This window comes from Blastomyces dermatitidis (assembly GCF_000003525.1).
Source record: "Blastomyces dermatitidis ER-3 genomic scaffold supercont1.3, whole genome shotgun sequence".
Lineage (NCBI taxonomy): Eukaryota > Fungi > Ascomycota > Eurotiomycetes > Onygenales > Ajellomycetaceae > Blastomyces > Blastomyces dermatitidis.
The window spans coordinates 5,243,002-5,269,610 of record NW_025544776.1 but is presented as its reverse complement, the minus strand read 5'-3'; the positions used below and the strand labels follow the sequence as shown (position 1 = coordinate 5,269,610).

At 47.8% G+C, this 26,609-nt stretch overlaps 9 protein-coding genes and 1 non-coding gene across 14 annotated transcripts; 4 read left to right on the top strand and 6 right to left on the bottom strand.

Annotated features, from left to right (window-relative positions):
* The first annotated feature begins 1,485 nt into the window (after positions 1–1,485).
* On the top strand, positions 1,486–6,285 carry BDCG_03326 (ubiquinone biosynthesis monooxygenase Coq6). The gene is made up of 3 exons (XM_045418925.1): positions 1,486–1,877; positions 1,947–6,101; positions 6,183–6,285. The coding sequence occupies exons 1-2, from the start codon at positions 1,700–1,702 to the stop codon at positions 3,332–3,334; spliced, it is 1,566 nt and encodes a 521-aa protein (XP_045275388.1). The 5' UTR covers positions 1,486–1,699; the 3' UTR covers positions 3,335–6,101; positions 6,183–6,285.
* On the bottom strand, positions 3,238–7,860 carry BDCG_03325 (histidyl-tRNA synthetase). The gene is made up of 2 exons (XM_045418924.1): positions 4,175–7,860; positions 3,238–4,080 (listed from the first exon to the last, which is right to left on the bottom strand). Exons 1-2 carry the CDS (start codon positions 5,648–5,650, stop codon positions 3,760–3,762), a joined length of 1,797 nt encoding a protein of 598 aa, XP_045275387.1. The 5' UTR covers positions 5,651–7,860; the 3' UTR covers positions 3,238–3,759.
* Positions 5,945–6,016, bottom strand: BDCG_16725. Its single transcript has one exon. It is a non-coding gene; the product is annotated as a tRNA-Glu (tRNA).
* Positions 7,861–7,969: 109 nt separating the features above from the next.
* On the bottom strand, positions 7,970–9,884 carry BDCG_03324. 3 transcript variants are annotated; one of them, XM_045418922.1, is made up of 3 exons: positions 9,430–9,884; positions 9,093–9,230; positions 7,970–8,987 (listed from the first exon to the last, which is right to left on the bottom strand). In XM_045418922.1, exons 1-2 carry the CDS (start codon positions 9,797–9,799, stop codon positions 9,220–9,222), a joined length of 381 nt encoding a protein of 126 aa, XP_045280390.1. In that variant the 5' UTR covers positions 9,800–9,884; the 3' UTR covers positions 7,970–8,987; positions 9,093–9,219. The 3 variants fall into 3 exon arrangements, with proteins under 3 accessions (XP_045280390.1, XP_045280389.1, XP_045280391.1); XM_045418921.1 differs by having other exon boundaries at positions 9,435–9,884; XM_045418923.1 differs by having other exon boundaries at positions 8,014–8,987; positions 9,093–9,884.
* Positions 8,435–13,627, top strand: BDCG_03323 (ubiquitin thiolesterase). Its single transcript, XM_045418920.1, has 4 exons — positions 8,435–10,336; positions 10,408–10,548; positions 10,630–10,649; positions 10,711–13,627. The coding sequence occupies exons 1-4, from the start codon at positions 10,301–10,303 to the stop codon at positions 13,088–13,090; spliced, it is 2,577 nt and encodes an 858-aa protein (XP_045275386.1). The 5' UTR covers positions 8,435–10,300; the 3' UTR covers positions 13,091–13,627.
* A 61-nt stretch (positions 13,628–13,688) lies between these two features.
* Positions 13,689–15,542, bottom strand: BDCG_03322 (uncharacterized protein). The gene is made up of 4 exons (XM_045418919.1): positions 15,104–15,542; positions 14,901–14,960; positions 14,675–14,785; positions 13,689–14,548 (listed from the first exon to the last, which is right to left on the bottom strand). Exons 1-4 carry the CDS (start codon positions 15,135–15,137, stop codon positions 14,493–14,495), a joined length of 261 nt encoding a protein of 86 aa, XP_045275385.1. The 5' UTR covers positions 15,138–15,542; the 3' UTR covers positions 13,689–14,492.
* BDCG_03321 lies at positions 15,037–17,842 on the top strand. Of its 2 annotated transcripts, none has more exons than XM_045418918.1 (4): positions 15,037–15,420; positions 15,510–15,781; positions 15,862–16,035; positions 16,143–17,842. In XM_045418918.1, coding segments are annotated over exons 2-4 (1,494 nt in total). In that variant the 5' UTR covers positions 15,037–15,420; positions 15,510–15,780; the 3' UTR covers positions 17,462–17,842. The 2 variants fall into 2 exon arrangements, with proteins under 2 accessions (XP_045280388.1, XP_045280387.1); XM_045418917.1 differs by having other exon boundaries at positions 15,510–15,785.
* BDCG_03320 (uncharacterized protein) lies at positions 17,314–20,476 on the bottom strand. The gene is made up of 3 exons (XM_045418916.1): positions 19,624–20,476; positions 19,481–19,537; positions 17,314–19,387 (listed from the first exon to the last, which is right to left on the bottom strand). The coding sequence occupies exons 1-3, from the start codon at positions 19,660–19,662 to the stop codon at positions 17,972–17,974; spliced, it is 1,512 nt and encodes a 503-aa protein (XP_045275384.1). The 5' UTR covers positions 19,663–20,476; the 3' UTR covers positions 17,314–17,971.
* Positions 20,477–21,410: 934 nt separating this feature from the next.
* BDCG_03319 (uncharacterized protein) lies at positions 21,411–22,406 on the top strand (the record flags this gene model as incomplete). The annotated part of the gene is made up of 4 exons (XM_045418915.1): positions 21,411–21,464; positions 21,562–21,603; positions 21,777–22,214; positions 22,284–22,406. 4 exons carry the CDS (start codon positions 21,411–21,413, stop codon positions 22,404–22,406), a joined length of 657 nt encoding a protein of 218 aa, XP_045275383.1.
* A 431-nt stretch (positions 22,407–22,837) lies between these two features.
* On the bottom strand, positions 22,838–26,112 carry BDCG_03318. Of its 2 annotated transcripts, XM_045418914.1 has the most exons (6): positions 25,739–26,053; positions 24,949–25,668; positions 24,226–24,863; positions 23,913–24,136; positions 23,650–23,812; positions 23,097–23,385 (listed from the first exon to the last, which is right to left on the bottom strand). In XM_045418914.1, exons 2-6 carry the CDS (start codon positions 25,661–25,663, stop codon positions 23,356–23,358), a joined length of 1,770 nt encoding a protein of 589 aa, XP_045280386.1. In that variant the 5' UTR covers positions 25,664–25,668; positions 25,739–26,053; the 3' UTR covers positions 23,097–23,355. The 2 variants fall into 2 exon arrangements, with proteins under 2 accessions (XP_045275382.1, XP_045280386.1); XM_045418913.1 differs by having other exon boundaries at positions 22,838–23,812; positions 24,949–26,112.
* Positions 26,113–26,609: the final 497 nt, after the last annotated feature.

Below are 26,609 nucleotides of genomic sequence, written 5' to 3'. Positions count from 1 at the left end.
AGTCATCAGTTTCTGATGTCTCAGAATAATACTCATTTATCATCTCTTTGTAGAGAGTTCTGAGTCTGTTGTTTCTCTATCATATATTAACACTGTGTATCAACCAGTTTCAATTTCATGAAGATGCTTTATATGATGTAATTAAATATATCAGTTAGACTGTTTGATCTCACAGTATTCTTGACATCTTTCTTGAATTGAGAGATTGTCTTGTCAACACAGCTATTCAGTTTATAAAGATTGAATTTCAATCTTTCACTGAGATTAGAATTTCATATGACTGTACAGACTGTTGATGTGATGACAGAATAATTGTTAATATTCTGTGATTAATCTGTAAAGAATCTCTGTTAACAGAGTTTTTTCAGTTGTAGTTCAAGTTCTAAGACTCTTTACTTTCTCCTGTTTATCTTAAGTATTATCTTGAGATGTTTCATCTGTTGATCTGATATTATCTTATCTGAACTGTTGACTTCATGAGAATCAGCTTTATTAAGCTGTCAAGTAGATTGAGAGACTGGTCTGACTGTGTCAGAAGCTGTATTCAAACCAGCTTTGAATTGAGAGAGTGTTTCAGAGTATTTATCAATGAAGCTTTTAAAGACTTCAGAAGAATATTCACTGACAGAGTATAAGTGTAAAGAATTATCATCATTATCAACTGCAACTGATTCAGTGAAAAGAATGTAAGATTGTGAATGTGTATGTGAATAAGATTGTATTGAATTCATTATCTTGATATTTGTTTATTAAATCCTTGTCAATATTATTCTCTTTTCTTACTTTTTTACAAATATAATACATTTTCTGCAAGCCTCTTTTTTAAGTGAGCAGTAGTATTATTAATCATCAAGATCTCAAGCATATCAATACTGATAGAATAAGATGATTTTAACTTCTGATGAGTGTATCAAATGAAGCAGTAGTTCAAATAATGAGTATATTGACAAGAAATTCTGAATTAACAGCAATTTTACACAAAACAAGTCTCATAACCTGTGAAAGATGTAAAGCTTATATAATTGAAAGATTACTAGCTTGTGAAAAGTTATATGATGAAAGGATTAGTAAGCCAGATCACGTGATCTGACATACAAATCATGATCAGAAGTAATACTTTTAGATAATATAATAACTATAAAGTTTAATTCTGATCTCAGATATAATTACACAGTCAGTCTAATAATTATTAATATTAATTCTTTAAAAACTTTAATATTAATTTACAAGTTCATAGAAATAAATGTTAATACTGATATAAATATAATAGAAAATAATAATAAGAAAATAGATATAATTCAGTAAATCTAAGAGAAATTAAATAATAATATAATAGATTTTCAATAGAGAATAATTTCAGTAAATAAGATGTTTTTTAGAATTAGTAATTATATAGATAGAAATCAGTGATATTATTAATATAATAATAATTTTTTCCTGTTCATAACTTATTTACAATGATTTCACAGCTTATTCATTATTATATTAAGATTTATGGTTCAGTGACAGTGTCACTGACTGGCACAGCGGAACAACCATAACCCGGTCGTATAATAAGCCTACGTTTTTCCGGTATGGAAGCAATTCCTAGCGCAGTTTGCCCTGTTTGCACCCGTCAATATCCGACCCCGTCGACGATGGGTCTGATATCACCGTTGAACACCTGCAAATTGGCGGCGAGGACGCTGAGGTGCTAAAGATGCGACCACTGTCTCGCTCCGCGCTGCGGTTATACGTCTGCCCGTCATGTAGACACCACCTACAACCTGGGAGGCGGGCATTTGCTTCCTCTTCGAGACCTCGTCAACCCCCAGACATCTATGATATTGTCTGCGTCGGCGGAGGACCCGCAGGCCTGGGTCTCGTGGCTGCTTTGCGTACGGATATGTCTTGTGTCTTTCTTGTTTGTTCACAGGGACCCGAAACTAATTGACTTTGTCCTTTAGGGTCCTCTCCAGTAACCTCGAAACTTAGAATTGCCTTGATTGAAAGCCAGGATCTCTCGAAAACCAGGGCTTGGAATTTAGATGCAACGCAATTCTCCAATCGCGTAAGCAGCCTCACGCCCTCCTCTGTGTCATTCCTCAAAGACATTGGAGTATGGGCCCATGTGGATATTTCCCGAGTGCAGCCATACCACGAGATGCACGTTTGGGATGGAGAGACGGGCGCAAGCATCTCATTTGACTGGTCCCTCGAATCGCGGTCAACACACGCGCAAACTATCGCGACGATGACGGAGAACCTGAACCTGACCCGCGGTATGATCGCAAGTATAGAGTCGTCGGGGAATGACGTGTCCATCTTCTCCAATACCTCAGTGTCTGAAATCAACAATGGGGAGGATTACACTGATGGCCCAGACCTTTCCTCCTGGCCTGTTTTGACCCTTAAACATACCTCACCGACATCAAACCTGCCCCCGCCACCCACCATTGCCACTCGTCTGCTTGTAGGGGCAGACGGCATAAACAGCCCCGTCCGATCATACGCGGCCATATCGACAGATGGCTGGGACTACGACCGCCACGGCGTGGTGGCCACTTTGAACATTTCCCCACAGGGGCATACCACCGGCCCACCTATTAGAGCTGCGTATCAACGCTTTCTCCCTGGTCTGGGAGGCCCTGTCGCTTTCCTCCCACTCCCCAACAACCACGCTACCCTAGTCTGGTCCACTACCGTAAGGAATGCAGCGTATCTCAAATCTCTCCCTGCAGATGCGTTTATAGCTATGGTGAACGCTGCTTTCAGATTGTCCATGGTAGACTTAAAGTACATGTTCACTCTCCCCTCCTCATCATCACCAGAGTCGCCCACGGACTTCACGGACCCCGCTTCAGCAGCCCCATCAACTGAACACGCCGATGAACTGGCCTGGCGACTTCAACACACCCCAACCCCATCCTATGTCCCACCAACCGTTACCTCCGTCCAACCTGGAACGGTAGCCTCTTTCCCCCTCCGTCACCGTCACGCGTCAACCTATATCTCTCCCCGCATCGCCCTAGTCGGGGACGCCGCGCACGTAATTCATCCACTAGGCGGGCAGGGTCTAAATCTCGGCATAGGTGATGTAGCCTCTCTCTTCCGCGCAATTGAATACTCGGTCCGTCACGGTATGGACATTGGCGACCTTCTTAGTTTGGAACGGTACGCTGCCGAGCGATACCTTGTCAATGCTAAGATAGGTGGGGCGGGTGATCTGCTACATAAAGCGTATAATGTAGCTGGTAACGGGCCGGTTGCATGGGGTAGGAGCTTCGGGCTGAACATGGTTGACCGCTTGCCCTCACTAAAGGGCTTTATTATGAAGATTGCTGCTGGAGCGTAGATGCTCTTGCGGGTTATTTCTCTACTCTCTCGCTAGGTAATAAGCCCTAATGATATATATACCATATTGTATTTTATTTTTAGTTTTAAAACCTAAACGGCAAGATAGTTTTCTCGGTCTGTTAGAACGATTTATCTCCTTTGTATAGTATATATATTTATTATACGGCACATTACAATCTCTTTGTGGAAATCGATCTACGATTCTAAAGTTCTACTTAGAGGCGACAAAACTACCTACGGCCATATCTATACCTTAACGTATCCGAAATAGTAAAACACAGCGGGAACGAAAGGCAAAAATGCATTTATCTCGCAAATAATAACGGTGCAGGGGGCGGGGGTGACACCGTAGAGCGATCTGCTTTCTCCCTGTCTTCCCTCCCAAATTCCACATCTACGGACAGGCAGAAGCACAAACCCCCTCTATTGCCCCTTAACATCTAAATCTTCTATCTTCTTCACAATCCCCGCCTCATCAGCATCAATTGCCGAGGCTGCAGCGGCGGCTGCAGCAGCAGTCTTCTTCCGCTCCAATCGCTCCTTTACTTCCTCCGCTAACGTCGATAGATTAACCAATACGCCATCCTTTTCCGGGTGTCCCTTGTCCAGTCCCATCTCCTTGACACGTACCTGGCCAGCGGCTAGCTCGTCCTCGCCAAGAATGACAGCGAAGGGCACCGCGTTGGCTTCGGCAGCGTCGAATTGTTGGATGGGTTTTGGCTTGCGCTTGTAGGAGAATTCGACCTGGATTCGGGGGGTTATGTGTTAGCGGGAGCGTAATACATGCACATATATATGCAAATGCAAAAGTTTAACGAGCGCCGTTGTTTTCCCTTACCTTAAGGCCAGCATCCCATAGACTCCTGGCGACTTCCATTCTCTCCTTGAGTAGGCCGGTGAAGCCCTTCCCGCCAAACGCCATAACGTAAACGTCAACGTCGCAGAGCTTGTTGGGGCGGTTATTCTCTCCCATTCGCGCCTTGGTGATTGAAAAAATTCTGTCGACTCCAAACGAAATGCCTACGCAGGGAATCTGTGCCCTGCTTGAGAACATACCAACAAGCTCGTCATATCGGCCACCAGCAGCAATGCTCCCAACTCCTATCGAGGGGTCATTCGATCGGTCATCGTCATCATCATTCTTGGCTTTGCCTTTACTCTTCTTCTGTATCTTTTGAGCTTCCTCGCCTGCTGAGGGGGCGGCAGGGGGTGCTGATCCTTCTGTGACGACTTCGTAGATAACACCTGTATAGTAATCCAGGCCACGGGCTAGACTCATGTCGAAAGATATTTTGTCCAGAATATCGAATGCTTCGAGATAGTCCATCAGGAGGGCCATTTCCTCCAACCCAGTCTTGGCAGATAGGTTTGCGAGGAGCGCTTCGTCTGACAGTAGTGACTCTACCAACTCCCGCCCGCCTTTCTGGACCACATATGTTTCTATCTTATCCGCAACGGCGCTATCGAGTCCCTTCTCCTCGACCATTTCCCGCCGCACGTCCGCCCATGGCATCTTGTCAAGCTTATCAACGGCGCTGGAGATAGTCCGTATCTTCTCCTTCGGCACACCGCAGACCTCGAAGAGCCCATCCAGAATCTTGCGATGGTTAATCTTGATAGTGTACCTCCCCTTCCATCCCAACTCCTCAAACACCTCAGTCGCAATCCTCAGGATCTCCGCGTCGGGCACCATGGGATCATAATTGGCACCTGCAAAGTCGATATCACACTGATAAAACTCGCGCATGCGGCCCTTGGACATAGCCGGCTGGTCACGTCGGTATACCTTGGCGATATGGTAGCGTTTTATGTTGCGCACATTGGGGTTCATGGCGAGCCATCTGGCGAAGGGGACTGTCAGATCGTAGCGGAGTGAGCACAGCTCTCCACCCTGGTCTTGCAGGTCGTATATGAGTTTTGAGTCTTCGCCATATTTGCCCGCGAGGATATCGCGCAGCTCGAAGACGGGGGTATCAAGGGAGGTTGCGCCGTGGCGCTTGAAAACTTCGGTGATGGTGCTGAAGATCCGATCGCGGAGGAGGCCGTCGGAGCCAAACCAGTCCTTGGTGCCCTTGGGGGTTTTCAGGTTGAAAGATACTTTTTCCTTGCCCATTGCGTCTGTGGAATTATTGTTATTACCGTGATAGAGGCACTGTTGGTGAGTGTGGGGGGATGGAGGGATGGCGGGGTTGGCAGAAAAGGCAATGCGCGTTGGGCAACGAGAGAAGCGGGTCAGGCTGCGGAAGTGTTGTTGGGGGCTTGAGAATGCAAGTCGACCAGTGTGCAGAAGACCCGAAGCTCGGGAGGCCCTCATTCAAGATGGTCCGGAATTAAACAAGAATTTCTGAAAAACAATAATAAGAAATAAACTCATGTCTCGTCTCCGTACTTGCTTCATACTTTTTTTTTTGACACTTCCGCCGAGTCAGGATCCAGGGCTGGAATATAGATAATCCGAATGCCGATTCCTTCATCCCATTAGAGCCCAATTTTAGTTAAGAGGGACATAACGACGAGGGCACGGGAAACCTTTGGGCAAATAAATAAAAAAAAGGAGAATATTGAAAAAAGAAAATAGAGAAAACATTAAAAAGAAACACGATTTCATCTCCCTAGCAGGGAATCGAACCCTGGGCTGCTGTGTGAAAGACAGCGATGTTAGCCACTACACCACTAGGGACTGATTGATAAATAATCGATTAAGCAGAGATGGTTACTACTGGATTCGCCGGATATGAAATCCAAAAGGAGACCCACTGGTTGACGTGAGCTTTTTGCCTATCTGATATACATATCCCTTCACGCTCCGAAAGGCGAAGGCGGGACGCATACTAATTATATCACAGAGGACATCTTAGACGAGGTCAGGAATCGAGGGCTGCGTCTGCATCTAGGGTAAATTTCAAAATACGGTTAATGAGTGATGTTGCTTGTTTTTGAGAAATGGTGACGTTGATATTGGCATTTAGCATGAACTAGACTATCTATAGCTCTCCTACCAAAACCCAACCGGAAATATTCACTTTACAAGATGGGTGGAGTTAGACGGGCTATCGGCTGGGAGGGGTCCTTGAGTTTAACTACCCAACAGACAGGGACAAGACCCAGTTTATCATGCTCATCTCTCGATATAAATTCTCCGAGGGCCCTCCAGCCGAAAGATACCCTACCCCACATTCCTTGAGACCATCGACGGCGAAACATACATTATTAGAGTCACTAAACTCTCGCCATATGTGCTGAACACTCGCCGACTTCACAGAAGCAACGAGAACGTTCTTTGGCGGCAAATGTAAATATGACAAATATTCGTCCGTCTCTGCCCGGCGCATGCTATATGCATTGTCCATGTATTTGCTCTAGTTTATTATTAGCAACGAGGGGCATCCTTAATTGCTATCATAAGAGAGTTACATTCCAGGTACTCCGCGCGCCACCCGCCGCCCAAACAAGCATTCTATCCTATCCGGTCTCTATATCCCTCTAACATCAAATGCGCGGAGAACTGGGCTATAGCCTATGTGCGAAAAGAGATCACAAGAATCACAAGGGTCCCAACGAAAGTGAGTGACATTTCTGTCTTTGTTGCCTTGGAGGGGGAAAGGTCTCAAGTCAGAGCATTCTGATTGACGAATAATGGAAATAATATGACACAACATCCCATCCGGCGGGATATTTATCTTCCAGGGAATGCTTGTGGGGGGGTTTGGGTTAAGGAAAGAAAGGGCCAAGAGAATGAATCCTACATAAAATCCCTGGCCCTTTCTACTTCGATGACGGGTCAACCGCCACAGGCTTGTATTGTAAAAACTCAAGGCAGGAAACAAAACATCTCTGAACCTAGGCCCGACCCAGACTCTGACGAATACTCAAGGTAATACGCGAACGTGGGAAAGGTCTTCGCATCCATGAATGGAGAGAAAAGAGGGGTTATCTCAACCTCGGGATTCGACTATCGTTTCCCGTTCAACCGGAGCAAAAATTGTAGGGTCGAAATGCCCCGCTGAGGGAGAGGCTAGTTAACATAGCTCTGCATCTGATATCTGACAAGGAAAAACTGGGACTTGATAGATGGTTGAAAAAGCGAAAATGAGAGAGCGTTGGGAATCTGCTGATATTGGTAGTAGGGATTCTTTGAGTGATACAACAACACCCATGGACGGCATTTTTCCAACATCGCGAGAGATGGTGAGATGATTATTGGTTAACGGGGACTGGCAGTTTGAGAGACGTCATGAGATACACAAAGGCAACGATCAGCCCAGCACAAGGACTCCAATTTTAATGTATTCTTGCCAACATGCTGGGCGAGCTGTCGAAGCATGCCCACCGCCAATTGGACATAGGTGCGGAAAGAGTCACAACCCACCAACCTGGAGCGTAACCTAAAGTAACGAGAATGCAACCTGCACCCATCAACTTTCAATCGCGCCTTTTGGCCCTAGCGGCATGACCTGCATCTTAAGACAGAAACTCAGAAGCGGAGGTATTTTGAAGCGTTGGTCTGAAATGGCCCAAGTCAAAGCGGTGGCTTGGCTTGTACGTCAAATAGGTATTTTATACTAGCGCTACAATGAGCACGCAGTGATGATAACTAATTGTATTAGTAATCAAGATCTTGGTTGTATGAAATAGAGACGCATATTGAGACATTGAGAGGGAAGTCCCATACCTGGTGGTTTCTATACCTGGGGGGATATCTATATCTATCTATATACATATACTCTACTCCGTATACCCGGGGGAATTTCATAGATACATAGCTGAGGCCCTGAGAATTGTTGAGAGGTCTGTGGGATATGACTTAACTAAACCCCATCTAATAATATACTAATTACATTAGGGACTAGTATAAGTGGTGCGTGTCTATATAACGAGTATTGTGGAATTAAACTTTTACTAGCTTGGAAGTTGGAGCAAGTTAGTCGTAGAGGCTAAGTTTTAGTGAATCTCTAGAGCGTGGCCCGTGGAGGTCGTTCGAAGGTATTATTTGAAGCTTTTGAAAACTCTGCCACACCCAACAATGCGCGCTGCACGAAACCTGTTAAAAGCAGGATATAAATAAAATGGAGAACCGGAGCAGCCACAAAAAGTGAGGATTTTCTTCGCTTTTGTAAATCAACCGCCACATCCAACCGTTGATGGTCATCCCGTTAGCCAAGCCAGCCTTATTGATAGCCTATCTTACGAGGCGTTTGTCATTAAAGACGGATTTGTGAGGGATTCTTTGGTTTAATAAATCGCAGGTTTAAACTAAGCTGTAAACCCTTAGCTTTTTGCACAACAGTTGTAAATTACCTCGTTATCAAAAGAATGATGATATGATTCGAGATAAGTTCACGGCCAATGAGGTAAACCAGGCTTGAATATTCTCCTCCAGCCAAGCGCAGTCGTCTGCGGGTAGCCCTAGAAACGCCAAGTGTTTGCGGTTAACCTGCGTGAATAAAGCTTGTGGAACATTCGTACAGGCCACGTTCAAACTGTCCAGAATAGTTTAAAACTGTTCATCTGGGGCTGCACACGCGAGTTGATATGTGTTCGACCCCTTCGTTGTTTTGAAAGCGATCTTAAGATCCTCCTCGGTTTGAGAGCAGCCGACCACAATGGCGATGGGCGAGCAAAAGTGGATGGAATGCCATGTATGTCCATGCCTATATGAAGCGATATTAATAGGGGGCTAGCCAATGCTGAGTGGCCAATATAAGTCCTCCATACGACCGGGGGGGGGGGGGGGGGGGGGTTGAAATTGTCCATACAGCCTAAAAGAGTCCTTCCCTGGCGGGTTGCAAGGTTCTGGTTGGTGTTGATAGTGGAAGTAGGCGATATTTTGACTCCCAAAGCACAAGACAGCCATACAAGCAGAGTCATGAACCGATTGATGCCTCATCTGGACTCTGTAGACAACCGTTAGACTCATAGCGACACAGAGGAAGACGAAATAATATGACCTTGGATAGGACTGCTTCCATGCCTATTCCCGTTCAAGCTACAGGCTAGGCAAACTTAGTAGTTATTCGCGGGAGCCACGCGATTCGATGCCTATCACTTATAGGCGCTAGACAGTCTAAGCACAGTACAAAAGGGTTTACATACCATACCTAAATGCGGCGTAAGGGAACGAACTGGCCTCTGTGCGCAGATAACGCATTGGTGGCTGTCGGTTTCTCGTGGCGGCGTCTTCCCACGCTTTGCCTAAGGCAGGCTTGGATGGGGGCTGGTAGCCACCCGCTAGGGAACTTGCGCCTGGGGGCAGGTACCAGCAAGTGCCTCCTCCACAGAAATCCGCGGGCCAGGTACCTCCTCCCCTGTAACCCCCGTCCCACTGCGGCTCTCTCCTCTCTCCTCTCTCCTCCCCCCCCAATCTCCTCTCCTCTCTCTTCCACTCTCCCCGTGTCTGTCTCGCTCCTCTCCCTCCCTCCTCCGTCGCTCCGCTTCCTCTCTGTCTTGACATCTGTCTTGACATTTGTCTCTCCTTTGTCTCGTCTCTCCTTTCACCCTCCTGTGCCGCCTACCTGCTGCTATCTATCTGTCTCTCGCTGTAGTCCCCCTTCTTGGTTGTCAGCCTAGGTTAATCCGCTCCCGGTCACTCCTTGTGTCCCTCCGGACAACTCTCCCACCCCGTATTCACCCACCCTAAATCAGCCCTTTGCCGTCCCCGCCGTTGCAGGTCTGAATACGATCCCTACTACGGCTTTGTTCTCTGGCGAATTGGGCTTGGTATTCTGTGTCCCGTCCACTACCCCGATTTATAGCATTGCCCAGTCTCCGGTATCCTGAAATATCCAACGATCCCTACTTCTCCCTTCCCGCATCGTGTTCAATCGAGCCCCAACCCTTTTTTACAATCAGGTGGAAAGCAAACTGCTAGAGACCCTCTCGCGGGCTAGACGATCAAGGTCTGCCGCACTGCGGCGGCCGTGAGTGACGGGTTGGGTCGCATTGTTGTCGTGTGCTCTCTGTCGATATGGCGCCCTTCTTTGGCAAGTTAAGAGGCAATGCGGTACGCTCTTCCCTGGAATTTTATTCCTTGTTTATTGTATCTGACTCTGGAAAATGTTTTGGTGTTTCTAGGGAGCTGGTACTCCAGCCTCTCCGGCCACTCCGGTCAAGAAGGACATCCTTCCTCTACCTATGACGCCGCTTGAGAAGATGTTGCAAGACGCAGGCCCGTTGCGGAATGACGGCAGTGATAAATTTTTCGGAATGGAAAACGTGAGTGCTCTGGAATTCCCCCCTCTTCTTTTGATTTTGGGAGACGGAAGGTTGCTAAAATTTGTTCGTTTCACTATGTAGGCTCAGTATGGAAATACATGGTTAGTCCCATTGTGCTCGTTCATACAACGGCTTGTAACATCCGTGTGCTGATGGCTATAGTTACTGCAATTCGATCCTCCAATGTCTTTACTATTCAGTGCCCTTTCGAGAATCCGTTATAAACTACCCTAGACGCTCCCCCATAGAAAGCCTCAACGAATGCCTCGCAAAAAATTTACGTTACCCAGACCCAAATGCGCCAATGGAGGATAAACAGGAAGCTAAACAAAAAGCGGCTGCTAACTCTTCGGCCAAGGGTGGAGCAACTCCTCCGGCGCAACAACCGCCAAAGCCAGAGGATAAAGACTCTCCAGAATATAAGAAAAAAGTTGCGATGCACAGGCTTCCAATTCTAGAAACAACAGATAATGCCACAAGCTATGGGATGCAAGAATCACTTTTTACATCACTGAAAGATATTTTCGAAGCTATAGTTGCTAGTCAAGAGAGGATGGGTGTCATTCGGCCTTACACCTTTCTCGAAGTTTTGCGACGAGAGCATGAAATGTTTAGAACAGCGATGCATCAGGACGCACATGAATTCCTTAATTTACTGCTAAACGAAGTGGTAGCTAATGTGGAAGCAGAAGCCAAACGTTCACCACCTCCAGAGCTGGACCAGCAGTCGGAGAATGGTGAGATGTCAGTGAATACCACAACCACAGGGTCTGTAGCTACGACGCTGGCGACCTCCAACACCTCTAAATCACCGAATACCACACGATGGGTGCATGAGCTTTTTGAAGGGACTTTGACCTCAGAAACCCAGTGCCTTACATGTGAGAATATATCGCAGAGAGATGAAGTTTTTCTAGATCTATCTGTCGATCTTGATCAGCATTCGTCAGTAACTTCATGCTTACGAAAGTTTTCAGAGGAGGAGATGCTCTGTGAACGGAATAAATTCCATTGCGACAATTGCGGAGGACTGCAAGAGGCTGAAAAACGAATGAAGATTAAACGATTACCGCGCATTTTAGCACTTCACCTAAAGCGCTTCAAATACACCGAGGATTTACAAAGACTCCAAAAGCTATTCCATAGAGTGGTGTACCCGTATTACCTTCGATTATTTAACACTACCGACGATGCAGAAGACCCGGATCGTCTCTATGAGCTTTATGCTGTCGTTGTCCACATTGGTGGTGGGCCTTATCACGGCCACTATGTTGCCATCATCAAAACAGAAGACAGGGGGTGGCTGCTTTTCGACGACGAGATGGTGGAGCCAGTTGACAAGAATTACGTCCGCAACTTCTTTGGGGACCGGCCTGGATTAGCCTGTGCATACGTGCTCTTCTACCAAGAAACAACTTTCGAAGCGATGCAAAAAGAGCAGGAAAAAGAAGGCATGACTCCGGAAAATCGAGCATCCGTGGACACCAAGGATTTAGTTTCCGCCTCGCAATCCAGAATGAATGGCTCCGCTACTGGCTCCGACGAAATAAATCGCGTACATACAGTAATCCCCGCTACTGACTCCGCAGTAACGTCGCCCCTGAAAAAAATACCAACTGCACCGCAGCCATCTGCACAACCCGAGAATTCGACCTCTGGTTTCGCACCCCTCCCACACCCCCCACAAATTCCTGTGACGCCCCCCTCGGCCCCCCTTAATTCTAAAAAGAGTGACGCTGCCTTCAAAAAAGAGCGAGCAAAGGAAGAAAGGGAACGGAAAGCCGCAGAGAAAGAGAAGGAAAAGGCACAGAAACAAAAACGAAAGGAACTAGAGGCTAGATTGAAGGAAGAAATTAAGCGGCAAGACGCCGACCTCAAGGCGGCGTTGGAGCTTAGTAAAGCTTCTAAGACTGAGGAGGACCGACGCATCGCAGCTGCTCGGAACGGTAAAGAGAACGGCCAATCTGGAGGATTGGGTGGAGGACTTGGTCGATTCAAACTGGGCAGTAGGAGCTTGAGCCAAGGTAGATTATATTACAGGGAAAAAGAAAAGGGCGCAAAATCATCGACAGACACGCCGCCAGTGCCCGCACTTCCAACGTCCCCGGCCCTCCCATCGCCCGATCTAGGTCCTAGAAGTCTAGCTGCGGAAAGTAGCCTAGCTAACAATTGGCCTTTGAAGGAAGAAGTATCCTCCCCCGTGCCAACGGACTCCACCACCCGTAACAAAGATGATGGCAGCGCAACCCCAAAAATACGACCAAACGCATCAAGCTTCTTCAATAATATGAAGATTCGGCAGCGAGAGGTCCCAAACAACAGCAACCGTACCAGTGACCATACCAATACCAATAACATCAACGATCACAGCCATAGCCACCATGCTCACACTCACAGCTACGACCACGCTCAAAGTCAAAATCAGAATCCAACCTACAATGGCACCGGCAGCGTCAATAAAAATAACGGGAAGCCGCTGCAGTATGCAACATCAAAGCGCAGCCGGTTCAGTTTACGAAAGAAATCGTTCAGCGTGATATAATTCTTTGTAGTCTACATTACATCGCTCTGGGCTTGGGCAGGATAGGATGCATTTCACGTCCACGACCCCTCCTTTTATCTAGCTAGTGATATTTCTTAAAGTCGGCTCTGTCCTCACATTTCTCCGCGCTCCTAAATCCTTCCTCCTGCCTCTCTCATGTGCCCTCCCTCAATTTTTCTTCTTCTGCTTCAGTTTCTTGCATATATGTATATGTATATGATCGCATGCGCCATCTAACGTCACCTGTCATTGGAAAAAAAAGAGGGGTAGGAATTGAACAAGGCGGCCAAAGGAGGGACGTGGCATTTGTTTTTTATGTCCTAATGTCCAGCATTGTTCCCTTCTACTCCCTTAAATCTATTTTTTGCATATAGCTTTAAATCTTCTTTCTTGTCTCCTCTTACTCTTTTTTTTATTTATTTTTCTGCCTGGTCTCTGCTGTACATAAACATCTATCAGGTTAGCTAGCTGTCTTTTTTCATTCCTTTCTGTTCCGTGTAGAACTTGTTTTTGTTTTTTTTTTTTTTTTCCACATTTTTGTTTATTTCCTATATCTTGTCTTCTTTGATATTTCTTCTATAACTTGACTTTGGGCTAGTTTGGCTTTGTCTTTGGTTAGGTAGGCTATTTATTTCTAGTGAACGGTTTGGTTTTTTGGGTTTTTTGCCCCTTTTTTCGTTTATTTTCTTTTTTAAGTGAGCAGTTCTGTTCCTACCTTAATTCTGCTCAATTTCAACCATCCTGCTTTATATTTAGTCGCTTTTACCTATGCTTGCTTGGCTAAATGGAGGAGGCGGAGGAAGATGATCCTCAATTCTATACCCAACTCTCGTTTCATATCAAATAACTAACCACGAGCGCTGGCGGGTGGGGAAATGTCTCCATGATCTAATTCCTATATTGCAGTGGATGTTCCCCCCTGTCAGAATACGAAAAATTCATGCCAATGCCTCCTATCTATCACTATCCTTCTACGTGCTTTTAGTTAATACTTCTGGAAGTAAAAAGGCGCTGGTGCTCTTCGTCGCGCGCATCCCTCCAACAATTGATAAGGGTATGCTTAGTGAGGTATTTAAGGTTAGCTAGCCGCATGCCATACAGACACCGCCTACACTTTGGTGGGTGAAGTGTGTGGCAGGTGGGTGAGTTGTTTCATGCTCCCTCAGCAGATGTCGTGAAAAAGGTTTGAAGGAATATAAATTGGCGGAGGAGGGTAGGTAGATGTTATGAAAGTCGGAGGAAATTGGTAAGGGGATATCAGGATAAGAAAGAAAATTCGTATATACGATCTGATTAAAAGGTTCTTTGAAATGTCCCGCTCTGTAAAAATGAAAAAGTAAAAAATCCCGTTGTTGCCCTATATCCCCCTCCCTTCTCTTTCCCAGCTTGCTTTTCTCCCTTTCTATCCCAAGATAATTTCGTAAGTTATGATTATTAGGTTAATTACGATCAGGGGAACTAGGAAGGCCTCCTGTGTCAGCAGATGATCCACCCAATATCCGCAATCTGAGAATGGGAATGAGAAGGAAGGGAACTGGGGTAAGATAAGGAATAAATAAATAAAACACTCTTGTTGAAACGTACTTCTCATAACCGTCCGCACACTTGCTATTAGATTGACAGATTTCGCTTTGATGCTTGTGTTATCGGGGGCCGCGCCAAAGCCGGGATCGTACTGTGTACGGCCCCAACCAACTATGTATTACGGCGTGTCAGTCTGAGCTTTTTGTATCTATATATTTATCCAGATACGTGTGTGCACCACGTGTATTTTTCTCGGGAGCAGCGCGCGCGGAGATGGGATGCTTACTGCGGGCCAAAAAGCGGTCTTCTGAGAGGATAGCGATGGCGTTTATGGTTAGGACGATGACTGTGGAAAGAAGTAGTTTTCGCGTTAGCTTAGGGTTCCCCTGTTGTAAAAGATAGATACATGTATATGCACTGCTGCGTGCTATGTATGTATGCTACGCCTGGGAAATTTGTCCGCGGACAGCTAGCTATCAATCCACGTACCGTAAATGAGCTTCCCCAGACCGAAGAGAAACATGGTGTCCTTTTAGCGGCCGGCGGTGGGTTATCTGCGCATGGATGGGGAGTTGTCTGGAGTAAGGCGACCGCTCTCGCGTCTGATGCGAGGGTGTAGCGGCGTGTGGGAGGGCGTGGTTGAGTGAAGAAGTGAGGAATGCGGTGTGAACGGGGAAAAGTTGACAACAGGAAATTGAACATGTGGTGACGACACTCCTTTTGTTTTCTGCCGCCAACAACAAACCTCAGCTCCTCGTTGGGATAGAGATAACCACCACAGGAACAGACAATGGCGAGACTGACAGGTGAGTGGTGTATATTCTGCGTATCATATAGGCATAATTAACATATCCAAAACTATCATCAATAAATAATTGCTGACCATCAGCTGCAGACTGGTTTCTGCTCTCACTCTTTCCGGCGCTCGTCCTCCTCCACCTCTACGTTTCCCCCTATACAAAGGTCGAGGAATCCTTCAATATCCAAGCGATCCACGACATCCTAACTTACGGGATTCCGTCCAAGAATGTGGCCAACAGGCTCCGCGCACAATACGATCATTTCTCCTTCCCCGGCGCCGTCCCGCGCACCTTTGTCGGGGCGTTGGCTGTCGCGGGCACAGCAAAGCCAATTCTATGGGTCAATTCGCAGCTTGATAGACAATTAGTAGGTACGAAGTTACAGAAAACCGCTATGTGGAAAATTGCTCTTTGAGTACTGCTTAACCGCTAACTTCTGACTTCAAGTGCGCGGCGTGGTGGGATGCTTTAATGCGCTTGTACTTATCTCTTACGCCAGGGGAGTTCGGCGGGCATTCGGCAAGAATGTTGCGGTCTGGTATATTTTATTCCAAGCCAGTCAGTTCCATGTCATGTATTATGCCTCTCGAACCCTTCCGAACATGTTTGCTTTCGGTATCAGTATGTCCCAATCTTCGCCCGCCGCCCCCCTCCCCCCCCTTTTTTTCCCCCCTATATCTAGCCCTTACCAGCCATGATGGATGATGCTAAACTTATTCAATTCAAAGCCACGTTTGCATTCCGATATCTCCTCCCCGAGCCCGCCTCAACAGTACAAGACGTCCAATCCCGCAAGAGGTGCCGTCTCTCCCTCTACCTCCTCACCATCACAGGCATCATTTTCCGCTCAGAAATCGCCCTCCTCCTCGCAACCACAACAATCCACCTCTGGGCCAAAAATCGCATATCATTCCGCAGCGAGATTCTCCCCGCCGCCATATCCGGCCTAACAATCGGCCTCCTCACCACAATCACCACCGACTCTATCTTCTGGCAAAAGTTCCCCCTCTGGCCTGAACTCGCCGCCTTCAAATACAACGTCGTCTCCGGCCACGCTTCCGCCTGGGGCACCTCCCCCTGGCACTTCTACCTCACAAACGCCCTCCCCCGTCTCTTCCTCAACCCCATAACCTACGCTCTCTGCATCCCGCTCTCCATCCTCCAGCCTGCCACCCGCCGTACAGCAACCTCCCTACTCTTGCCCGCCATATCCTACATATTCCTCTACAGCCTCCAACCGCACAAAGAATGGCGCTTCATCCTCTATACAATCCCGCCCATAACTACCGCCGCCGCCCTCGGCGCCTCCTACATCTGGACCCACCGCACAAAAACCCACATCCTCTACCCCCTTCTCGCAACCCTCCTCTGCCTATCCACCCTAACCACATTCGTTCTCTCCACCTTCCTCCTCCTCCCCATCTCCGCCGCAAATTACCCGGGCGCATACGCCCTGAAGGCTCTACATAATAACCACCCTTATAACAATATTAAGAATAATTCCACCCGCCTCGCAGACCAACAAACCATCTCCGTCCACCTAGATAACCTCGCCTGTCAAACAGGCGTAACCCGCTTCCTACAGAAACCCCCGCCGAAATCACCGCTCATCATCCTCCCCGGGTCCCCTGATGGGAGGTATCCGGAGCTCCGGAGCGGGGAGCAGAGGTGGGTGTATGATAAGACAAGTGCGGGCAGTGTTATAGAAATGGAGAAGGCGAGGGTGGAGAGGTTTTGGGCAAGTTTTGATTATTTGCTTGTCGAGGTTGGGGATGGTGATGGTGATGGTGAGAGTGATCGTGATAGACCTGGTCGATGGGAGGTTGTTGATGAGATTACTGGGTTTGGAGGGGTGAGGATTTTGAGGCCTGGTGAAGGGGAGGTTAGTGGAGGGTTTGAGGAGGAGATTTTAGGGAAGGTGTTTGGTGGGAAGGCTGTAGATGGTTGGAGGTGGGTTAAGGGGTTCGGGAGGAAGTATGTTACAAGGGGCTGGTGGGTGGAGGTGCGCATCGTGCCGAAGATTAGGGTTTTGAGGCGTGTTTTGTGATTCGATATTTTGTTTTCTTTTAGTTTTAGGATTTTCGGGATTAGATTTGTTTCTCTGGTTTATATACCTGGGGTATTCATGCTATTCTATGCTGGGACTAACTTGGTTGTTTGTTCTTTTCATTTGGGGGGGGTGATTTAATAATGACCCTCTAATGGGAGGAAGTTAAGCTCTTCGCTCTGGGGGATTGTCTAGGGTATATTGAGCAAAGAAAAGAAACAAAAAGGGATAATAAACATATAGAGTGTGACGAAAACGAGTAACGCAAGGTCGCCTTTATGAGATGAATCTCATGCATTATTTTGAAATATCACGAGGTAGATGAGATAGATGCCTAGCAACATCAATAAAAAAAGAACAACGAAGAATCCAACCCAAAATCCAACCCCCATCCCAAATGATACCACACTCCTAAAAGGAGACACGAACAAATGACTAGGATAGGGATATTTAGATAATGTATATTAAAGGAAAAAAGAAAAAAAGAAAAAACCCTAACCCCCTATCCCCTTACCCCCCCAACCCCTCTAACCTCCCCTCCAAGCCCTTCACCCACGGTCCCACAACCTCCATATTCCCCTTCATCACCCCCTCACACTCCCTCACCTTCCCCTCCACAACCGCCAACCCCTCCCGCCACTGCTCAATCTCCCTCTTCATCTCCGCCTGCCTGTCCTCCAACGCATCCAGGTCCTCAGCCGCCCGCGCCGCGCCCGCATGGATCGCGCGCAGCGAGCGCAGCCGCTCCAGCACGCTAGGGAGTAAGGGGTGGAGCGAGGTTATGGTTGGCAGGGTTGTGTAGAGGGCTTGGATCTTGGCGGCTTGTTCGCTGGCGGCGGAGTCGGTTTCGGTGGCGGAGAGGGAGGAGAGGGAGGGGGCGCCGGCGGCGGGGTGGTCGGTTATTGTCATTGGGGCGGTGGTGGCTGGGGTGTGTGCCGTTGCTGATGCGATGGTGGCTCCTGCGGGGTCGTCGGCTGTGGCGGCGGCGATGCGGGCGGCGATGACGGCGCGGGCTGCTTCGGTTGCGCGCCGGCGGGCGGAAGAGAGGGCGTCGGCGTCGGCGGTTAGTTTGCGGATGCGTGTTGTTAGGGCTTCAAGGTGTGGGGTTGTTACGGTGGTGGGTTGGGGCTGGTGGGATTGAGGGCTGGGGATGGAAGCGCAGGGCCCGGTTAGAGTGCTAGAGAGGGTGGATAGTTGGACGGTGAGGTGGTTGAGGGCGGGGAGGATTGGCTGGGGACCCGCGGAGTCATCTGCGGAGTGAGGGATTGGGGTGTTTGGGATGCCTAGAGCTGCTTCGAGTAAGGTAAGACGAGCGTCGAAGGCGGCAGCGTTGGATAGGAGACCAGCAGGGATATTGGATTGAGGCCCATGGAGCAGTTCATTTCGTTGCTTTGCGGCGTGGACGGTGGGCGGGATGCTGCCTCCTAACTTTTGCGAAAGTATCTCCTCCGCAGTCATAGGGCCTGCGCCGCCTCGTGAAGAGGTATGGAGACTGTCCAACGCCCGACTTAGCTCCAGCACGCCATTGTCCAGGTCGTCCTGGTGTTGGTGGTCACCCTCCGCTGAATCTCCAGCACCAGTGGTGGTCTGCGTATCCCGTTGGGCGGCCTTCCGAGTAGCCAACTCTTCTTTTAATTCCTCCGCTTCTCTGCGCAACCTGGCTAATTTCCGTTCTAGAGACTCGTCTTCCTCGTCGCTGACGTCTCCTAAGATTTCTGTCCCATCTTCCCGCCGCTGTCTTCGCCGGCTCATCGCCTTGTATGACGTCCTTTTGGACGCAATGCTGTCAGAGAAGTCGACCCCGCGAGTATCTAAACGCGACGAGAGGAAGTGTGATCGGGCCTGGTCTGGCTGAAGACGCTGACGGTCAATTTCCGGGCTGGTTGATTCATCTTGGAAAGGAGACGGGGAGCGGACGGTGGCAGTCTGGAGAACTGGTTAGACCAGGCTTTTTTAAAACCCAAGGATAGAGCAGCTCGCCCGCCGATACAGGCATTTTGTGTAAATTGGGCATCTTACAGCCAGAGTAGACCCGTCAGTGAGCTCAGGGGTTTCGTAGATATCTGGAGCCAAATCCTGGTTGAAGATAAGTATAAAGAATCCATGGTTAGCAGAGGCGAGGCACCGAAGCTTATGGCTAGGGGGAAGGATATATATCGCACCAAATCGGGCAGCCCAGCGTATTTCTTGTTGAAAGCCATTGTGGCATGTAGATATTATCGTTTGCGCGATGTCGGGGCCCTCCTCCGTCTGTCTGTCCTGGAGATAGCCTGTTGAAGTCTGTGTCTCCTCCTGCTCCTATTGTTGTTGTTGGTTTGATGTGTCTGCATAATAGTAATACTCTCTCGCTTACAGGCTTGAAGTTAACCTTGGAAGGAGAGCCATCATTGTCACGTGGTGTGGGATGGATGGGGAAACATTTCAATCACAACGGAAGACGATCGATCAGTCCGGTTTGATATATAGAGTAGGGTATTTAGCTGGATGGATGGATGGATGGATGGATTTATTTATTTATTTATTTACTTATTTTTATTTCTCTTGATCAAGAAGAATAGCTCGCTTGAGAATTGAATGCCTCCTCAACAGCGACAGAATCAGCGCTCAGTTGTCTGTCCAGTGTTTTGCCATCTCTTGTTGAATACAGGCTTCACCTAATAATAAATGTGTTATTATTATATGCTCACAATATCGTTCCTATAGTGATCTCTCACATCCGTACTCTGCACACACCGTTCAATTGGCGGACGAAGAACACATGCCTACTCGCTGTTGGTGACTTCGGACAGACGCCCTTTTCTCTATCCTGAGACAAACAGGCGCGATTCACATGGCTAGTCTTGCATGCTCAAGAACGAAGATATTATGATGGGGAGATAGAGAGAGGGGGAGGATTGTCCATTATTGAATATTCAAAACATTCATCGCGTCACTAACCCCAGTGCCTATCTCGGTGGGTTACGAGCGAGCAGTCGTCGTGGCAGTACAGTAGTTACACCATTAATTGCTACTAACGTAGTAGCAGGTAGACCTGCATGTGCAACATCAACTCTCAGGAGTCAGAAGTCAGGAGTCGGCTGGCCTGGTTGGGAGAGCTGGTAGCTGGTGGCACATGTGTAAAGTATTTAAGTAGTAACTAACTAGTTATGTATCATGAAAGCAGCAAGTGAACACAACGAGCTAAGTTATAGGCTGTATTATTATTATCATATCGGTATTATTATCACAGGCAGAGAAATCAGAGAACAGAGAACACTACACTACACTACACTACTCCATCCGATCGAACCCCCCGTCTAGGGCGAGCGTAAACCTGAACGGCGTCTCATGCAAGCATCATCTTGTCCAAGAGCAGAGGAAGGGAAGAGAAGGACCAGACTCTCCACCCCCCATCCCGTCCCATCCCACTTGTTTAGCCCAGTTGAAATTCCAACGGGCGGCGGCGGGGGTGTGGTGTTGTTACGTTAGTTACGTGGTTACGAGATCGGGAGCTGGATGGTTGGTGCCTTGGTTTTAGCATGTGCAAGAAAAATGGCAATCACGGTCGTCAATTTTTTGCTCTTTATTATTTTCGGCCCTATGCTATGGTTTCTCCCACATGTATGTATGTAAGTTAATGTTATGTATGTATGTACGGTGCATGAAGGGGTCTTCTTCTTCTTCTTGCAAACGATGCGACTTCCGAGGCTCAGACGCAGCAACAAACTCTCCCCCCCGCGCCTCGAATCGATTTCTACACATAAGATATCAATCTCCTGATCCCCTCGTGTTCTTCTTGTCTGCTTTTTCTTCGTTTCTTTTCTTTTCGTCTTCCAGATTGAAACGAACATATTACTTCTTATTTTCCACCTTGAACCCCTCCAGCTACCCCCTCTATAACTAACCACCCACCCTCTCAAATACACACCCCCACACACACATAACACTGTGCATACATACCTCTACAAAAATGGCTGCTCCAACCACCGTCACCATGCACAACCTCAATGGCACTTGGGTTATGGTATGCATTTATTTATTTATTCCATATACTATATTAAATCAAAAATAAAAAATAAAAATAAAAATAAAAATAAAAGAATACTAACGATTAACCCCAGGATAAATCCATCTCCAACGACCCCGATGGCATCTTCAAACTGGTGAGCCGATAGCTCCCCCTCTGACACCGTTAGCATACAACATTTTTTACATACGAAAAAGCCGAAATAGAAAAAAAAAAAAAAGAAAAAAAAAAGAAAAAGAGAGAGAGAGAGAGAGAGAGAGAGAGAAAATGAAGAAAAAACACAACATCTAACCAACCCCCATCTCACAGCAAGGCATGTCGTGGCTCACCCGCACAGCCATCGGCCTCGCCACCGTAACCTTAAAAATCAAACAGACGAAAAACGACCAGGGCGTCACCGAGCTAGCCATCGACCAGGTCCTCACCGGCGGCGTCAAGGGCACCTCCGAGCACCGCGTCCTCGACTGGTCCGAGCGCGACCACACCGACCACATCTTCGGCGACCTCACGGGCCAGAGCCGGTTCTTCAGAGCGGGCGCGGCCGGCTCCGAAGGCAAGAGACTGCCGGACGTCGACGTGCAGACCAAGACGGGCGATGCAGACAAGGATGTGACCGTGGCTAAGTTCCTGCGCGGGGAGATGCTGGCGAACGGCGATCTGACGGACGGGTTTGTGGTTGATGCGGAGAACGAGGAGTTTGTGCAGAGTTGGGTGCGGAGTAAGGAGAATGGGTGGACGGGGGAGCAGGTGGGGGTTTTCCTTTGTTTTCTTTCTTTCTTTTCTCTATCTATATCTGATGCTAACACCGTGATCTAGGTCTGGGGCTTCGAGATGGTCGATGGCGTCAGACGGTACACGCGCCGCATCGTCGTCGCGAAGGGCGACCAGATCGAGATGGTCCGGCTGGTCTATACCTTCGTGAGCGAGAGTACTGAGTAAGAGGATAGGAGGATACAATGGGACGTTTTATATGCCGGTACCGATATATGGATAATATATATGTCAGGGAATGAAATCTCGTTCGCATTTTGTTTCTGTTGCACGGTGTACTCCGTATTGTCTTGTCGAATATCATTTTATGAACCAAGCAAGATACAATTGCACTATTACTACTACTACATACCCACGCCCCCAATTGAGATAGCGAGCCCTGTTGTCTTTCTTTTAATGATAGAGAAGAGCTTGGGTGATTCTTATTTCCTTTGTTTTTTTTTTTTTTTTTTTTTTTTCCCTTCCAAATATTAATTTCATTTCCTTTCCGGCTTTTCTTTTATTACGCATATTATTTATGTTACGTGTGCTTGCGCTGTATATACCTGCATAAACTACGCTGCACTACACTACACTACACTACACATATGTATCTACAGTGTTGTTGTAAAATGTGTACATTCATAAATATAACTGTGTAAATATGCAGATCCAATCTGTCCAAATCATCAAAAACAAAACCAACCCCATGAACACAAAATAAAATCGAGGACCAGCAAGTAAGGAAAACCAGAACTTGGCTTCTCTTCTCTCCTCTCCACAACCACAACCACAGCTCTCGACAAAACGACCCCTTGACCATTTTCGCTTCATATCGCTCAACACCCCCCCGCCCCCCCAACAAAATCTCCCATTTTCAAAAGAAAGGGGCATAACAGTCGACAGCCTTTTCACGAAGAGAAAAAAAAAATAAAATAAAGAAAGGAATTAACGCGGGTATATAGAAAAACGCACATCACTCCCACTCCTTCGTTGTTTTTTTTTATTTTTTTTTATTTTTTTTTTCATTTCACTCTTATCTCTTATCCCCCCAATCCCCCCTCCCTCCATACTCACCTCACCCTCTCCTCGTCATCCATATATATATATATGTGCGTTGGTATACGTCAGACATAACCTAAGTATGTCGAGGCATAGAAACGTGTGCCTGTCACCAGACGGTCTCGTTTCAAGAGAGAACAAATGTCAGCAGAACCTGCGTTAAAACTTACGCGCTGTGCAGTCTTATCAAGATCAAGTAAACGCGGAACTGGAAGCCAGAGCATATATATATAGAAACACAAATAGAAAAATCTTTTATATATATATATATGCTATCACAAACAAGAGAATACAAGTGAAAGTGAAAAAACCAGTGCAAAGTAACAAAACATAAAAGAAATTAACCCTGTGTAGGCATCACGACGCTCGCCTTTGTATTAACCGCATCCTCGCTGCGCCACAGACTCGTCACCGTCTTCTGCTGCGTGTAGAACTGCAAGCCAGGCTTGCCGTAGAACGTGCTCGCGCCGCCGCCTGCGACACTCTTCTTGTTGCCCGTGAAGGAGAACATGGGCAAGGGGACGGGGATGGGTCTGGTGTATCAAGAAAAAGAAAAGTACATTTGTTAGTTATCGTCCATGTTTTGTTATATGAGGTTATTCTGATTTGCGGAAACGGGGAGCAGAAACTTACACGTTGATACCGATCTGGCCGGCCTCCAACTCGCGCTGGAACTTGGTGGCGGTGGGACCGGAGCGGGTGAAGACGGCAGCGCCGTTACCGTATTCGTTCGCGTTGATGAGGGAGATGGCGTCGTCGACGGTTTCGACCTCGAGACAGATGAGGACGGGGCCGAAGATCTCCTCGGTGTAGCAGCGCATATGTGGCTTTACGCCGGTGATGATGGTGGGGCCGACCTGTTGCACCGTGTTAGCTAACCACCAAAAAATGAACATACAGAATGATAAAAAATAGCAGTAGGGGAAGTAATTCTCATGTTACATACCCAGTTACCATTAGGATATTTCTCAGGCTTATATCCGCGCCCATCAAGCAGGATCGTGGCACCCTCCTCCTCAGCGCTGGCAATGATGTCCTCAATCCGCTTCTTGCTCTGAGGGCTGATGACGGGGCCCAAGTCGGCACCTTCTTCGAAGCCACCGTCGACCTTCAGAGCCTTAGCCCGCTCAGCGATCTCCGGGAGCCACTCCTTGGTCTCTCCGACCATCACGAGGGTGCTCAATGCCATGCATCGTTGACCAGCAGCGCCAAAAGCAGCACCGGTGATGGCGTTCAGGGCGTGGTTCTTGTTGCAGTCTGGGAGGACGGCAGCATGGTTCTTGGCTCCCAGGTTAGCCTGGACTCGCTTGCCGTTGGCCGAGCCGCGGGTGAAGATGTATTCACCTGCGCGGTTGCTGCCGACGAAGCTGATGGCCTTGATGGCGGGCTCGTCGATGATGAAGTCGACGGTTTTGGCAGAGCCGTGTACGACGTTGATGACTCCATCGGGGAAGCCGGCTTCTCTAGCCAGCTCAACGAGGATCATCGCAGCGCCGGGGTCACGCTCGGATGGCTTGAGGATCAAGCAGTTGCCGGTTACAGTAGCGGTAGGGATGGACCAGAGGGGAATCATAGCAGGGAAATCTAGTAAAAGTAAATTTGACATTCCTGGCTTGCCAAAAGTATTTCAAGAGAGAGAAATAAAAAATCAAATTAAAAAATGACATACTGAAAGGGCAAATAGCGGCAACAACACCCAAGGGCTCTCTATAGCTCCTGGTCTCCATATCCTTAGCGACCTCCAGCACCTCGCCCGTAAGCTGGGTGGTGATACCGCACGCCGTCTCCGCAACCTGCAGACCCCTGAGCACATCACCCTTGGCATCAGCAAAGGTTTTCCCCTGCTCCAGGGTGATGCTGGCAGCCAGACGATCCCAATTCGCACGGATCAGGTTGGTGAACTTGAAGATGATCTGCTGCCTGGCCATGATGCTGGTGGCGCGCCATGCGGGGAAGGCTTTTTGAGCACTCTCGACGGCGGCACGCAGCTCCGCTTCGGTGCTCTGGGGCACGCGGGTGACGAGGTTGTTGGTGGCGGGGTCGTGCAGGTCGATCCAGGTGCTGGCGTTGGAGGGGAGGAATTTGTTATCGATGAAGTTGCAGGTGTTGACGGGGGAGGCGAGCGGGGAGTGGCTCATGGGATAGTTCTCCGCTGGGTACGGGGCAGCTGCTTCGGCAGAGGCAGGGCTCAGCTGCTGGGCTGTGGCGTGTAATCTGCGGAGGGCAGCGTGCGATGTGGGGAGTTTAGAGGCCATTCTGCTGGTGCTGGTGCTGGTGGTGGTTATGCTGCGAGCGGAGACGGATGTGATGGGGATGCGGGGAGAGCTGGCGGAGCGAGCGGTGAGGGTGGGGAGAGAGCGGGCAACGGCACGACGGGCGGCCATGGCGGCTAAATAGGGGGGAAATAGCTTAGTGACACAGAGAGAGATAGAGAGAGACGAAGAATGCGCTCGACATACAGGAGGATATACAGGAATATAGAATAATTAATATAGCCAGACGAGCGGGGTATATACATATGTACACAGGAGATGGTGGTGGCCAGCAGATATATAAGCAGCAAGGTACGGTACCGTAGTATTGTTCTTTTCTCCGCGCTGTCTTGTCTCTCGGGCCCCGGAAAGCCAAAGCGCTTTGCTGCGGCGTTCCCAGGCCAATCACACCGCCGCATCCTCCCAGCTCGCTCGCCGTCGGCCCACCAATCACAACCCATTTCTCTCTATATATTATAGAAAAACCAACTTTTCCGAGTAAAATGTGTTAGAGGATAACGTTGTCATCTATAATCTATCTAGGGTGAAACTATATATAAGTTGGGTAAGTTGAGTGGCACGTGATTAGGGTAGGTGTTGGTGATTACTTGGGATGGTTATGTAGCGGCGGCCGCCTTGGTGGCGTTGCCCTAGCGATCGCTCCGCCTGCACGTGATCTCTTATGTTATATAACATAGCTAGCACTTCCCACACAAATAAAACAGATTAACCTTTCCCATGTACAGGTTATAGCGTGGATGTTCATGATTTTTCTTTTAATAAGGTCTCTTATACACATTTTTATAGAAGAATTACACTGTAGTCAATTGTTTATTATTATTATTATTATTATTATTCTTCAATTATAGATAGACTGATCATGTGATCATATCTGAGACCAGGACCAGATTTTTTGATAGTCTCATTATCAATTTAACTGATCCCATTACACAGTTTTAACATTAGATAGTAGTTTTATACTGTCTCAGTGAAACTTACTGTCTACTCTTATCACATTTTTCAAATGAGATCATGATTTTCACTTCTCAATTTAAATTATTTTTATTGCTTTAAATGA

What these genes read in the sequence shown, in the direction of transcription:
- BDCG_03324 (XM_045418921.1), bottom strand. Translation starts at nt 9,799, where the DNA reads ATGTCAAGACAGATGTCAAGACAGAGAGGAAGCGGAGCGACGGAGGAG. An exon ending in TTCCCTTACGCCGCATTTAG is followed by an intron (nt 9,231 to 9,434) that starts GTATGGTATGTA and finishes GGTTGTCTACAG; the next exon opens with AGTCCAGATGAGGCATCAAT. An exon ending in GGGAAGGACTCTTTTAGGCT is followed by an intron (nt 8,988 to 9,092) that starts GTATGGACAATT and finishes CGCTTCATATAG; the next exon opens with GCATGGACATACATGGCATT.
- BDCG_03320 (XM_045418916.1), bottom strand. Translation starts at nt 19,662, where the DNA reads ATGGCTTTCAACAAGAAATACGCTGGGCTGCCCGATTTG. An exon ending in ACGCTGGGCTGCCCGATTTG is followed by an intron (nt 19,538 to 19,623) that starts GTGCGATATATA and finishes ATCTTCAACCAG; the next exon opens with GATTTGGCTCCAGATATCTA. An exon ending in CTGACGGGTCTACTCTGGCT is followed by an intron (nt 19,388 to 19,480) that starts GTAAGATGCCCA and finishes CCAGTTCTCCAG; the next exon opens with ACTGCCACCGTCCGCTCCCC.
- BDCG_03322 (XM_045418919.1), bottom strand. Translation starts at nt 15,137, where the DNA reads ATGTTTCTCTTCGGTCTGGGGAAGCTCATTTACG. An exon ending in TCTGGGGAAGCTCATTTACG is followed by an intron (nt 14,961 to 15,103) that starts GTACGTGGATTG and finishes TTCTTTCCACAG; the next exon opens with TCATCGTCCTAACCATAAAC. An exon ending in TGTGCGGACGGTTATGAGAA is followed by an intron (nt 14,549 to 14,674) that starts GTACGTTTCAAC and finishes AGGCCTTCCTAG; the next exon opens with TTCCCCTGATCGTAATTAAC.
- BDCG_03318 (XM_045418913.1), bottom strand. Translation starts at nt 25,663, where the DNA reads ATGGCCGCCCGTCGTGCCGTTGCCCGCTCTCTCCCCACCCTCACCGCT. An exon ending in AATATCCTAATGGTAACTGG is followed by an intron (nt 24,137 to 24,225) that starts GTATGTAACATG and finishes ACGGTGCAACAG; the next exon opens with GTCGGCCCCACCATCATCAC. An exon ending in GGCCAGATCGGTATCAACGT is followed by an intron (nt 23,813 to 23,912) that starts GTAAGTTTCTGC and finishes TTGATACACCAG; the next exon opens with ACCCATCCCCGTCCCCTTGC.
- BDCG_03323 (XM_045418920.1), top strand. Translation starts at nt 10,301, where the DNA reads ATGGCGCCCTTCTTTGGCAAGTTAAGAGGCAATGCG. An exon ending in GCAAGTTAAGAGGCAATGCG is followed by an intron (nt 10,337 to 10,407) that starts GTACGCTCTTCC and finishes TGGTGTTTCTAG; the next exon opens with GGAGCTGGTACTCCAGCCTC. An exon ending in AATTTTTCGGAATGGAAAAC is followed by an intron (nt 10,549 to 10,629) that starts GTGAGTGCTCTG and finishes TTCACTATGTAG; the next exon opens with GCTCAGTATGGAAATACATG.
- BDCG_03325 (XM_045418924.1), bottom strand. Translation starts at nt 5,650, where the DNA reads ATGAGGGCCTCCCGAGCTTCGGGTCTTCTGCACACTGGTCGACTTGCA. An exon ending in TATGGGATGCTGGCCTTAAG is followed by an intron (nt 4,081 to 4,174) that starts GTAAGGGAAAAC and finishes CCCCGAATCCAG; the next exon opens with GTCGAATTCTCCTACAAGCG.
- BDCG_03321 (XM_045418917.1), top strand. An exon ending in GCTTGATAGACAATTAGTAG is followed by an intron (nt 15,786 to 15,861) that starts GTACGAAGTTAC and finishes TCTGACTTCAAG; the next exon opens with TGCGCGGCGTGGTGGGATGC. An exon ending in CATGTTTGCTTTCGGTATCA is followed by an intron (nt 16,036 to 16,142) that starts GTATGTCCCAAT and finishes TTCAATTCAAAG; the next exon opens with CCACGTTTGCATTCCGATAT.
- BDCG_03326 (XM_045418925.1), top strand. Translation starts at nt 1,700, where the DNA reads ATGCGACCACTGTCTCGCTCCGCGCTGCGGTTATACGTCTGCCCGTCA. An exon ending in GGGTCTCGTGGCTGCTTTGC is followed by an intron (nt 1,878 to 1,946) that starts GTACGGATATGT and finishes TTTGTCCTTTAG; the next exon opens with GGTCCTCTCCAGTAACCTCG.